Source organism: Palaemon carinicauda, chromosome 7 (genome assembly GCF_036898095.1).
Source record: "Palaemon carinicauda isolate YSFRI2023 chromosome 7, ASM3689809v2, whole genome shotgun sequence".
NCBI lineage: Eukaryota > Metazoa > Arthropoda > Malacostraca > Decapoda > Palaemonidae > Palaemon > Palaemon carinicauda.
This window is the reverse complement of record NC_090731.1, coordinates 173,982,354-173,996,481: the sequence shown is the minus strand read 5'-3', so window position 1 is coordinate 173,996,481 and position 14,128 is coordinate 173,982,354. Positions and strand designations below refer to the sequence as shown.

The following is a 14,128-nucleotide window of genomic DNA, read 5'->3' as shown; positions in this document are numbered from 1 at the left end:
TCACCCACTACTGCACTCGCTGCTACGAATGGTCCCAGGGTGTAGCAGTTCTCGTAAAGAGACTGGACATCTTTAAGGTAAAATGATGCGAACACTGACTTGCTTCTCCAATAGGTTGCATCCATTACACTCTGCAGAGATCTGTTTTGTTTGAAGGCCACTGAAGTTGCGACAGCTCTAACTTCATGTGTCCTTACCTTCAGCAAAGCATGGTCCTCCTCATTCAGATGGGAATGAGCTTCTCGAATCAAAAGTCTGATATAATAAGAAACTGCATTCTTCGACATAGGTAAAGACGGTTTCTTAATGGCGCACCATAAAGCTTCTGACTGACCACGTAATGGTTTAGTACGTCTCAAATAGTACTTAAGAGCTCTTACAGGGCATAGTACTCTTTCTTGTTCATTTCCAACCAAATTAGCAAGGCTTGGAATATCGAACGATTTGGGCCAAGGACGAGAAGGAAGTTCGTTTTTGGCTAAAAAACCAAGCTGTAAGGAACATGTAGCCGTTTCAGATGTAAATCCAATGTTCCTGCTGAAGGCGTGTATCTCACTGACTCTTTTAGCTGTTGCTAAGCAGACGAGGAAAAGAGTCTTCAAAGTGAGATCTTTAAAAGAGGCTGATTGAAGTGGTTCGAACCTTGCTGACATAAGGAACCTTAGTACCACGTCTAAGTTCCAACCTGGTGTGGCCAATCGACGCTCCTTCGAGGTCTCAAAAGACTTAAGGAGGTCCTGTAGATCTTTGTTGTTGGAAAGATCTAAGCCTCTGTGACGGAAGACTGCTGCCAACATGCTTCTGTAACCTTTGATCGTGGGAGCTGAAAGGGATCTTTCCTTCCTTAGGTATAAAAGGAAGTCAGCTATCTGAGTTACAGAGGTACTGGTTGAGGATACTGATTTCGACTTGCACCAGCTTCGGAAGACTTCCCACTTCGACTGGTAGACTTTGAGAGTGGATGTCCTCCTTGCTCTAGCAATCGCTCTGGCTGCCTCCTTCGAAAAGCCTCTAGCTCTCGAGAGTCTTTCGATAGTCTGAAGGCAGTCAGACGAAGAGCGTGGAGGCTTGGGTGTACCTTCTTTACATGCGGCTGACGCAGAAGGTCCACTCTTAGAGGAAGTGTTCTGGGAACGTCTACTAGCCATTGCAGTACCTCGGTGAACCATTCTCTCGCGGGCCAGAGGGGAGCAACCAACGTCAACCTTGTCCCTTCGTGAGAGGCGAACTTCTGCAGTACTCTGTTGACGATCTTGAACGGGGGGAACGCATAAAGGTCTAGATGGGACCAATCCAGAAGAAAGGCATCTATGTGAACTGCTGCTGGGTCCGGAATCGGTGAGCAATAAATTGGGAGCCTCTTGGTCATCGAGGTTGCGAACAGATCTATGGTAGGCTGACCCCATAAGGCCCATAGTCTGTTGCAAACATTCTTGTGAAGGATCCACTCTGTTGGGATGATTTGACCCTTCCGGCTGAGGCGGTCTGCCATGACATTCATGTCGCCTTGAATGAACCTCGTTACTAGGGATACGTTTCGATCTCTTGACCAGGTAAGGAGGTCCCTTGCGATCTCGTACAACGTCATCGAATGAGTCCCTCCTTGCTTGGAGATGTACGCCAAGGCTGTGGTGTTGTCGGAGTTCACATCCACCACCTTGCCTAGAAGGAGGGACTTGAAGCTTCTCAAGGCCAGATGAACTGCCAGTAGCTCCTTGCAGTTGATGTGCAACGTTCTTTGATCCGCATTCCACGTGCCCGAGCATTCCCGACCGTCCAATGTCGCACCCCAGCCCGTGTCCGATGCGTCCGAGAAGAGAAGGTGGTCGGGGGTCTGAACAGCCAGTGGCAGACCCTCCCTGAGGAGAATGTTGTTCTTCCACCAAGTCAGTGAAGACTTCATCTTCTCGGAAATAGGAACCGAGACCGCTTCTACCGTCTTGTCCTTTCTCCAGTGAGCAGCTAAGTGAAATTGAAGGGGGCGGAGGTGGAGTCTCCCTAACACGATGAACTGGTCCAGTGATGAAAGCGTCCCTATCAGACTCATCCACTGTCTGACTGAACATCGGTCCTTCTTCAGCATGGACTGGATGCATTCTTGGGCTTGACTGATTCTGGGGGCCGACGGAAAAGCCCGAAAAGCTTGACTCTGAATCTCCATTCCTAGGTATACTATAGTTTGGGATGGGACGAGTTGGGACTTTTCCATATTGACCAGGAGACCCAATTCCTTGGTCAGATCTAGAGTCCACTGTAGATTCTCCAGACAGCGACGACTTGATGCAGCTCTTAAAAGCCAGTCGTCCAAATAGAGGGAGGCTCTGATGTTTGCTAAATGCAGGAATTTGGCAATATTCCTCATCAGTTTGGTAAAAACTAGAGGTGCCGTGCTTAGGCCAAAGCACAGGGCTTGGAACTGGTATACAACCTTCCCGAAAACGAACCTTAGAAAAGGTTGGGAATCTGGGTGGATGGGGACGTGAAAGTAAGCGTCCTTTAGGTCTAACGAGACCATCCAGTCTTCCTTCCTGACCGATGCTAGAACCGACTTTGTCGTCTCCATGGTGAACGTCTGCTTTGTGACAAAGACATTCAGAGCACTGACGTCTAGCACCGGTCTCCACCCTCCTGTCTTCTTCGGCACTAAGAAGAGGCGGTTGTAGAAGCCCGGGGATTGATGGTCCCGGACTATGACTACCGCTCCCTTTTGTAGTAAGAGAGACACCTCCTGCTGTAAAGCTTGTCTCTTGTCCTCCTCTCTGTACCTGGGAGAGAGGTCGATGGGAGTTGTTGCTAGAGGGGGGTTGCGCAAGAATGGAATCCTGTACCCCTCCCTGAGTAACTTCACAGACTGTGCGTCTGCGCCCCTGTTCTCCCAGGCCTGCCAGTAGTTCTTGAGCCTGGCTCCCACTGCTGTCTGAAGAAGGTGGCAGTCAGACTCTGCCTCTAGAGGACTTGGAACCCTTCTTCTTGCTCCCACGTTGACTTCCGGCACGAGCACCTCCTCTGCTGGAGGCTCTGCCACGAAAGGGCGGAATGAACCTTGACGCTGGAGTGTCCATCCTGGGTCTAGGCACGGAGGGCAAAGGGGTGGCTTTGCGTGCGGATGACGCCACCAGGTCATGAGTGTCTTTCTGGATCAAGGAGGCGGCAATCTCCTTGATCAACTCTACAGGGAAGAGACACTTCGAGAGGGGAGCAAACATAAGCTCCGACTTTTGACATGGGGTGACTCCAGCTGACAAGAAGGAGCAAAGGTGATCCCGCTTCTTGAGGACCCCGGACACGAAAGAAGCCGCAAGCTCACTAGAACCATCCCGTATGGCTTTGTCCATGCAGGACATAATGAGCATGGAAGTTTCCTTATCAGAAGGGGAGGTCTTCCTGTTCAACGCTCCCAAACACCAGTCCAAGAAGTTAAAGACTTCGAATGCACGGAAAACTCCCTTCATAAGATGGTCCATATCCGAAGGAGTCCAGCCAATCTTGGAGCGTCTCATAGCCAGCCTGCGGGGAGAGTCTACCAGACTTGAGAAGTCGCCCTGGGCAGAGGCAGGAACTCCCAAGCCGAGAACTTCTCCCGTGGCATACCAGACGCTAGATCTGGAAGCAAGCTTGGCCGGGGGAAACATGAAGGATGTCTTCCCAAGTTGCTTTTTGGACTGCAACGACTCTCCCAGTACCCTTAAAGCTCTCTTGGACGAGCGAGCGAGTACGAGCTTCGTAAAGGCAGGTGCTGCTGACTGCATGCCTAAAGCGAACTCAGAGGGAGGCGAGCGTGGTGCTGCAGACACAAACTGATCCGGATATAAATCCTTGAACAGCGCAAGCACTTTCCTAAAGTCTAAGGAGGGAGGCGTGGTCTTGGGTTCGTCGATGTCCGAGTGTTGGTCGTCAAGATGTGCAGCTTCGTCATCATCAGAGAGTCCATCGTCTGAATGTTGAGGAGGAAGAGGCAACGGAGTAGGTAAAAGCTGGACGGCTGAGTCCGGCAGCACGGGTGCATGCGTGGCTGCACTGGACCCAACGTCATGCCACTGTTGGTCAGTCTGAGAACTGGCAACAACCATAGCTGAGTGGGTGCGCAAAGCGTCTACTCCCGACTGTGGAAGGATAGCGGAGACCACCGTGGGTTGCGGAGGCTGACGCACCGCGTCAAAACACGGCAGCTTAACTCCACCCTCCTGTTGTTGTGGTAGCTCACGAACGGCAACGGAGGGTTCCGTGCGTCTGTGAACGTCAGCATGCGTCTGGTAGGGTCGACTGCGCATGGGTGGAGGAGCTCTCACAGCTGGAGTGTGGGAGCAGGCAGCCTCAGCGTCTGCTGGGCGCACAACCGTGGTAGGTTGTAGGCTAACGGGTGCAGCGTCAACCTTCTCCGCACGATACTCCTGCATAACAGCAGCTAACTGAGTCTACATAGACTGCAGCAAAGACCACTTAGGGTCTACAACAGCGGGTGCGGCAACAGACGGAGTTACTGCCTGTTGTGACTTAGGGTCTACAACAGCGGGTGCGGCAACAGACGGAGTTACTGCCTGTTGCGGTACCACTTTGCCTCTCTTAGGAGGTGTGCAGTCGTCGGAGGACTGCAGCGAGTCCGAACTGACCCAGTGGCTACACCTGGGCCGTTGGACTTGCTCGGAAGGGACCTTGCGTTTAAGAGGCCGTGAGACCTTGGTCCAGCGTTTCTGGCGTGAAACCTCTTCCGCAGACGAGGAATGAACGGGCTCACTCGTCTTCTTGTGGGTGGGACGATCTAGGAAAGATACGTCCGAAACCACGGAGGGAACGTCTGTCCGCTGATTAAAGCCTGTCGAACCCTTTGGTCGTACGACATTGCTTCTCCCCTGGGCTTGGGAGCTTGCAAGAGGTCCCGGACTGGGAGGACGACAGGCACGAACAGACGCACCCTCATGCGTAACACTGACACTTTTCACTGCACTAACACTCACTTCACTTCCCACTGCACTTTTACCTTTCAACTCCCTGACGTCAGCCATGAGTTGATTGCGGTCATTCGCCAATGACTTGACTCTCTCACCTAGAGCCTGGATGGCACGCATCATATCCGCCATCGAAGGTTGATGAGAGCTAGCAGGGGGGTCGGGTGCAACCACTACAGGGGAAGGAATAGGTTGTGGGGCATGGGGAGAGGAAAAATCAATTGAGCGAGACGAACTCCTCCTGATCCTATCCTTCTCTAGCCTACGTGCATATTTCAGGAATTCTTGAAAATCGAATTCCGAAAGCCCAACGCATTCCTCACATCGATCTTCCAATTGACAGGCTTTACCCCTACAATTGGAACAAATGGTGTGCGGATCGATAGAGGCCTTCGGAAGACGCCTTGAACAGTCCCTAGCGCTACACTTCCTGTACTTGGGGACTTGAGAAGGGTCAGACATCTTGAATTAGTCAAAGGGGGGAATTCAAAATCTATCCAAGTCGTCAACAAATAATCCAAAATCTAACAAAAGAATGCAAGGAAGTATTGAAGATAACTTCTGCACAGCGATAGCTAATAACCAGAAATGAATACTTCACCAAATAACGTGAAAATCAATCCAGAAAACAACAGCGTATTTAGTAGGTCTTGCCGGTGGCACGACAGAGAGAAAATTGGTTCTGTGTTGACATGGAGTACTTGAGTACCTGCTCGACAGATGGCGCTGTTGATGTACACCCCCACCTGTATAGCGATCGCTGGCGTATTTCGTCCTTAGGTTTTTCTGTCGGGCAGCAGAGCTGACAGCTATATGATCACCGGGTAAGTTTAATATTGAAAAATAAAATTTGAGAATCCTAGGTTATTGGGGGACGTGTCTGTTCGCACTGTTCAGCGTAGGTTGAGTACGGACCTCGGGTACAAGAAAGTGAACCCTTCTAGGAAACCCGACATCAGCAAGCGGCAAGTGATCGCCCGGAAACTTTTTGCTGAGAAATACAAAGAATGGCCTTTGGAGAAGTGGCAACAAGTGTTGTGGAGTGACGAAGCAAGTTTTTTTGTCTCGGACACGAGTGGAAGCAAAGTGTGGAGGGGGCCCCAGACGGACACGCTCGCAGACAATCAGGTTGCCAAGCGCCGCAAGTTCCCCCAGTATGTTATGGTGTGGGGGTTTTTTGGTTATGGGGGTTTAGGAACACTTACGTTCCTAGATAAGAACACGAGAGTGAACCAGTACACGTACTATGAGTTGTTGAACGACCATCTTGAAGAGAGTTTTGAGAAGACGGGAACCTCTATTTTTCAACAGGACGGGGCTACTGCGCACACAGCTAAAAGTGTTATAACGTGGTTGAAGGATTGTGGGATAGACTTCATTGAAGACTGGCCTGGTAATTCCCCCGATCTTTCCCCCATTGAGAACCTTTGAGCCATCATAAAGGCGAAGATAAGGGAGGAAGACACGAGCTCCCTGGAAAAACTCAAGGCCGCCATTCAGCGCACGTGGGACACCTTCGAGCCATCCATCCTGCAAAATCTTGCAAACTCATTGCCAAAACGGTTGAGGGAGACACTGAATAGGAAGGAGAAGCACACTAGCTATTGATTAATATTAGGTTAGTATGCCATCAAAATTTATTCTTGTTTTCTTTTTTTATAAGGATGTTATTGTTATTTTTATACCGCTGTTGTGAGTGAGTGGGGGTGTTTTGGGGTGCCCGAAACAACTTTTGACGCTGACTATATATATATATATATATATATATATATATATATATATATATATATATATATATATATATATATATATTATATATATATATATATATATATATATATATATATATAAGAAAAAGTAAGTTAAAAGACAAAAATTAATGGCAGTTCAGAATAGGCGAGGAGGAAGAGCGGATACAACCGGTCTCCATCCGAGCCAAAAGTAAAGTGAGCTAAATCCCCGGTGTGTGAGTGGGAGTGGTAGCAAGCTAACCCCCTTACCCCCACTAACTAGCGGTGTGGGTAGTTAACCCTCGCTAAATTTTAATGGCTCGTCTTCTCCGCTGCGCAGAAAATAATAGCTCTAAATAAATAGCGTAGGTTTGTATTCCAGTTACGGAACCAACATAGAATAGAGCTATTAAACAGGAAATCTATCCTTACCTTTACCAAGCTTTTCTACTTCTGCTTTGCGATTAGCACCTCCCATAATGAGTCCCAAAGTCTGAGATCTTTCTTGCATAAGTTCCGTCAACACAGTGAAGGTCTGCATGGACAATTCACGGTTGGGGGATATGATGATAGCTCCAGTACCTACAATTTTAAGCATAAAACTATACATCAAGAACAGAATAATATTCATGCAAGTAAAAAATTATAAATAACCCCCATTCAATAGATCATTAGTCCAAAATCAAGCCTGCTATTGGGAAATAACGAAGGCATTAAATATCTAAAGATTCAGTATTAGGTAACTGTACAGTCAGGTTGCAACCCTTAAATGCAACACCGCATAAAATTATTGTATCAAAAGCATTTCATGAATATTCTACATATATAATAAACAATACTGAATAACCATTAAAACTGTTATTACATTACTGACACAACTGATTCTATGATACTCTGTATTGATTTTTTATACTTTCATGGCCATTTACAGTATATGTAACCATCGTGCATATCGCATATACAGTACACTGGATAAGCATAAATACTGCACTGACTCATCACCTACTGGTGTTTTATGAAACACATTATACAGTACAGTAGTGGTAATAACAGTTTGATGCAGAATCTCTAGCACCAGACACAAAGCTTTCTGCCAATTACTCCCCCCCCCCCACACATTTCTTAGTCTTTTGTTGCTACCCAACTTTAACTTTACTTTGCTCAATATTTTACTCACATAAGAACTCTTCCTTTGGGAAAACCCCAGGTGAAAAAGTGACTTAATGTCTTTTTCATTTTTGATTTATAACAACAATAATATACATAGCCGTTGATAAACAGGCTTGAACATTTCACTAATAATCTTTCTACATTACAATTTTCTATTCTTTGGCTAGGTGATAAACAGTAACTCTGATCAAACAACTATTAGCTATTCTTTAGACCACTATCTCAAATACCAAAGAAACGATATAACTTCTTTTCTAAAAAATCCGAGGGAACTTGACTTTCATCCAAATTCTTGACTACCCGTAATCTTACTTGATGAAATAAGAAAAAATATAATTAAGTATGAAAATTGCTTACAACCCAATTTTATAACTCTATAGGGTAATATGAATTATAAAATAATATAATTAATATTTACCTTACCTCAATATATTCTCTATGAGTGAACTCAGAAATTAACACATGACACACACTGGCAACCTTGATTTTTCATATCTTTGACCCCCATTCTAAAGCAAAAAAAATTTTAAATTCTAAAAGTATTTTGTATTTTTCCTTGCTATGAAAACCAGATTCCTTTGAAATAGGAAATTGTCTTCAGCACAGACGGAACTCCTCTTGAAATCATTACCGAGGTAGTTAATGACAGGTGGTGAGCAAGGGCTTTGTCTAAGACTCTTCACTTTTGACTTGGCTTAGGACTGAAAGGGTTGGTTGGGGGTGGGAAGTTCAACTTTAAAAGGGGTCAGGTTTGTATAGCTGGGAAAAATAAAAATTACTTTTAAAATTTGTTCCTACAAAGCTTTTGTCCTTTAAAATAGGGAGACTCACTTATTGGTGGGTAAAAGTCTCTTAGAACCAACCTAGTTCGTTTTTTTTCCCTGAATCCCTTAATAGAGATGAAGCTAAAATTAGTGCATGGTGCCAATTATGGGGCATGAAGTTGAATCCTAACAAAACTCAAAATATAATTATAAGTAGGTCAAGAACAGTGGCTCCTCATCTGGATCTCAGCATTGATAATGTTTCTTTAAGTCTGTACGAATTTTAAAATTTTAGGTGTGATTCTCAACAGCAAATTTACTTTTGAGAAATGCATTAGATTGTCTTCTTCAAGTGCACAAAAAATTTGCTTCGAGAGAAAGTCTTTTAAGATTTTCGGTGATCAATCTATTCTGAAGTTTTAATTCTTTCATTCTACTTTATTTTGAGAATTGTTCTGTTTGGTCTTCTGCTGCTGATTTTCATCTTAATTTGTTGGACAGGAACTTACAGTCGATCAAATTTCTTATTCCTGATCTAGATATTAATCTTTGGCCCCTTCGTTCAATTAGTTTGTTATGCATGTTGCATAAGATTTTTCATAATTCTGATCATTATTTTCATTTGGATCTTCCCGGACAGTTCCATCCTGTTCGTAATATTAAGCCTGCAGTTAATTCTAATAATAAGGCCTTCTCCATCATCTGGCTCAATACTACACGGTATTCTAGAAGCTTTATTCCAGCTGTGACCATGTTGTGGAATGATCTTCCTAATTGGGTAGTTGAATTGGTAGAACTTCAAAAGTTCAAACTTGCAGCAAATGTTCTTATGTTAAACAGGCTGACAAAAGTCTTTCTACAGTTTACATATGAAATAAGTTTTAATGTTGTTACTGTTTTCAAAATATTTCAATTGTCCATGATTTCTCATATTTATTTATTTCCTTATTTCCTTTCCTCACAGGGTTATCTTTACTTGTTGGAGACCTTGGAATTAGAGCATCTTGCTTTTCCTACTATTGCTGTAGCTTAGCTAGTAATAATCTATCAATATACCAAAGCACTTCCCCCAATTTTGGGGGTTACCCGACATCAAACTAATGATAAAAAGGGGACCCTCCCTCTCTATGTTCCTCCCAGCCAGACGAGGGACTCAATCGAGTTCGGCTGGTATTGCTAGGGTGCCACAGCCCACCCTCCCCTGTTATCCACCACAGATGAAGATTCACAACACTGAATCCCCTACTGCTGCTACCTTCGTGGTCACCCAAGGCAACCGGAGGAAGCAGCAGGGACTACCGGAACTGTGTCACAATCGCTCGCCATTCATTCCTATTTCTAGCACGCTCTCTTGCCCCTCTCACATCTATCCTCCTATCACCCAGAGCTTTCTTCACTCCATCCACCCACCCACCCAGACTTGGCCTTCTTCTTGTACTTCTCCCATCAACTCTTGCATTCATCACCTCCTTTAGCAGACTGCCATTTTCCATTCTCTCAACAAGGCCAAACCACCTCAACACCTCTAGCTGCTAAATCATTTCTTACAAACATTCTCACCCTCACTACTGTACTTTGTTCCTAACCCTATCTACTCGAGATACACCAGCCATACTCCTCAGAAACTTCATCTCAAACACATTCAATTTCTGTCTCTTCCTCACAACTCTGATCCATATATCAGAGTTGGTACAATCACTTTCTCATACAGAACTCTTTTGAAATTCATGCCTAACCCTCTATTCTTTACCAATTCCTTCACTACCCCAAAACACTTTGCATCCTTCATTCACTCTCTGTCGTACATCTGCTTCCACTCCACCATTTGCTGCAACAACAGACCCCATGTACTTAAACTGATCTACTTCAAGTAACTCTCCATTCAACACAACTTTCAACCTCACATCACATTCTCTTCTCGTACACTCATAACCTTACTCTTACCCACACTAACTCTGAACTTCCTTCTGTCAATAATTGGCTCGTAATATGTTATTTTTATTAGTAAAATAAATTTTTGAATATACTTACCCGATAATCATGTAGCTGTCAACTCCGTTGCCCGACAGAATTCTATGGAGGGATACGCCAGCTATCACAATACTAGAAGGGGGTGTACTTACCAGCGCCACCTGTGGCCAGGTACTCAAGTACTTCTTGTTGACACCTCCTCAATTATTCCTCGGTCCACTGGTTCTCTATGGGGAGGAAGGGAGGGTCGATTAAATCATGATTATCGGGTAAGTATATTCAAAAATTTATTTTACTAATAAAAATAACATTTTTCAATATTAAACTTACCCGATAATCATGTAGCTGATTCACACCCAGGGGGGTGGGTGAAAAACCAGTGTACAAGACTAAAGGATAGCTAAGTATCCCGTATTTCATATAATCAGTTATCCACAATAACAATGAAATAATAAGTACCTGGTAAGGAAGTCGACTTGAACCGTTACTCTGCCTTTAATAAGATCGTCTTCCTTACTGAGCGCAGCGTTCCTCTTGGGAGGCTGAATCAACTCAAAGGTGCTAAAGTATACAGGGCTGCAACCCATACTAAAGGACCTCATCACAACCTTTAACCTCGGCGCTTCTCAAGAAAGAATTGACCACCCGCCAAATCAACAAGGATGTGGAAGGCTTCTTAGCCGACCGTACAACCCATAAAAAGTATTCAAGAGAAAGGTTAAAAGGTTATGGGATTATGGGAATGTAGTGGCTGAGCCCTCGCCTACTACTGCATTCGTTGCTACGAATGGTCCCAGGGTGTAGCAGTACTCGTAAAGAGACTGGACATCTTTGAGATAGAATGATGCGAACACTGACTTGCTTCTCCAATAGGTTGCATCCATAACACTCTGCAGAGAATGGTTCTGTTTGAAGGCCACTGAAGTAGCCACAGCTCCCACTTCATGTGTCCTTACCTTCAGCAAAGCAAGGTCTTCTTCCTTCAGATGAGAATGTGTTTCTCTAATCAGAAGCCTGAATAGTAAGAAACTGAGTTCTTAGAACTTGGAAAAGAAGGTTTCTTGATAGCACACTATAAGGCTTCTGATTGTCCTTGTAAAGGTTAAGACCTTTTTAGATAGTACCTAAGAGCTCTAACTGGGCAAAGTACTCTCTTCAGATCATTCCCCACCAAGTTGGACAGGCTTGGGATCTCGAACGACTTAGGCCAAGGACGTGAAGGAAGCTCGTTTAGCAAAAACCGAGCTGCAAGGAACATGTAGCCGTTTCAGATGTGAAAACAATGATCCTACTGAAGGCGTGGATCTCACTTACTCTTTTAGCTGTTGTCAAGCACACGAGGAAAAGAGTTTTTAATGTGAGGTCCTAAAAAGAGGCTGATTGGAGAGGTTCAAATCTTGATGACATAAGGAACCTTAGGACCACGTCTAGATTCCAGCCTGGAGTGGACAACCGACGTTCCTTTGAGGTCTCAAAAGACCTAGGGAGGTCCTGTAGATCTTTGTTGGTGGAAAGATCCAAGCCTCTGTGGCGGAAAACCGCTGCCAACATACTTCTGTAACCCTTGATCGTAGGAGCTGAAAGGGATCTTACTTTCCTTAGATATAACAGGAAGTCAGCAATCTGGGTTACAGTGGTACTGGTTGAGGAAACTGCATTGGTCTTGTACCAGCTACGGAAGACTTCCCCTTGAGACTGATAGATTCTGAGAGTGGATGTTCTCCTTGCTTTGGCAATCGCTCTGGCTGCCTCCTTCGAAAAGCCCCTAGCTCTTGAGAGTCTTTCGAAAGTCTGAAGGCAGTCAGACGAAGAGCGTGGAGGATTGGGTGTACCTTCTTTACGTGAGGTAGACTTAGAAGGTTCACTCCTAGAGGAAGAGTCCTGGGAAAGTCGACCAGCCATTGCAGTACCTCTAAGAACCATTCTCTCGCGGACCAGAGCGGAGCCAACCAACGTCAGCCGTGTCCCTTTGTGAGAGGAGAACTTCTGAAGTACCCTGTTGACAATCTTGAACGGCGGGAATGCATACAGGTCGAGATGGAACCAATCCAGCAGAAAAGCATCCACGTGAACTGCTGCTGGGTCTGGAATCGGAGAACAAAACAACAGGAGTCTCTAGGTTATCGAGGTAGTGAACAGATCTATGGTTGGCTGACCCCACAGGGCCCAAAGTCTGTTGCAAACATTCTTGAGAAGGGTCCACTCTGTGGGGATGACCTGACCCTTCCGTCTGAGGTGATCTGCCATGACATTCATACCACCCTGAATGAACCTCGTTACCAGTTAGCTTTCGATCTTTAGACCAGATGAGTAGGTCCCTTGCGATCTAGAACAACTTCCACGAAAGAGTCCCTCCCTGCTTGAAGATGTAAGCCAGGGCTGTGGTGTTGTCAGAGTCCACCTCCACCACTTTGTTAAGCTGGAGGGACTTGAAGTTTATCAAGGCCAGAATAACCGCCAACAACTCCTTGCAATTGATGTGAAGTGTCCTTTGCTCCTGATTCCATGTTCCCGAGCATTCTTGTCCGTCCAAAGTCGCACCCCAGCCCGTGTCTGATGCGTCCGAGAGGAGACGGCGGTCGTGTTTCTGAACAGCCAAAGGTAGACTTCCTTGAGAAGAAAGCTGTTCTTACACCACGCGAGAGAAGACCTCCTCTCTTCGGAAACAGGAACTGAGACCGTCTCTAGCGTCATGTCCTTTATCCAGTGAGCAGCTAGATGATACTGAAGGGGGGGGGAGGTGGAGTCTCCCTAACACGATGAACAGGGCCAGAGATGAAAGTGTCCCTGTTAGACTCATCCACTACCTGACTGAGCATCGGTTCCTTCTCAGCATGCTCTGGATGCATTCTAGGGCTTGGAAGATCCTTGGGGCCGACGGAAAAGTCCGAAAAGCTCGACTCTGAAGATCCATACCCAAGGAGACAATGGTCTGGGATGGAACGAGCTGAGACTCCTCAAAATTGACCAGGAGGCCCAGTTCCTTGGTCAGATCCATAGTCCATTTGAAAATCTCCAGACAGCGACGACTTGTGGGAGCTCTTAAAAGCCAGTCGTCTGACGGAGCCGGACACAAGATCATGATACTGCTGCACAGTCTGTGAACTGTCAATCATGGGCAAGCGAGGAAGTACAGTGACAACCCGAATCTGTCTAGACTGTCTGGGTCGTACAGACAACTCCTTATCGGGTTGCTGAGGTTGCCGCACTGCGTCACAACAAGTCACTTCTGTTGGTTGTTGAACATCTTCCCTGTGACACATTGACTCCGTAAACAAAAAATCCTCTAACAAGGACTAAGCTTGGACTGCATGTCTTGCAACACAGCTCAAGGTCTAAGGGAGCAGGTGTGGTAACAGACGGGATTAGCGACTGAAGTGGAACCATTACCTTCCCTGGAAGCATGTTATGCTTAAATAAAAGTCCATAAGAGGCTATGCAGCTAAAGGCTCCCTCCAAATGACAAAGTCCTCAAGGGAATATCAGAAGGAGGGAGAAAAGAACTTTCTCATCTACAGGGACCATATCCTAGAAAAGCTAAGTTCTC

At 45.6% G+C, this 14,128-nt stretch overlaps 1 protein-coding gene across 1 annotated transcript in view; it reads right to left on the bottom strand.

The window, feature by feature from the left end:
• The window catches only part of LOC137643732 (uncharacterized), a 36,557-nt gene that overhangs the window by 17,621 nt on the left and 4,808 nt on the right, over positions 1 to 14,128 (bottom strand). The window contains exon 3 of the mRNA XM_068376433.1: positions 7,109 to 7,258. Within this exon, the coding sequence (XP_068232534.1) occupies positions 7,109 to 7,258 (150 nt within the window). The remainder of the gene's footprint in view (positions 1 to 7,108; positions 7,259 to 14,128) is intronic.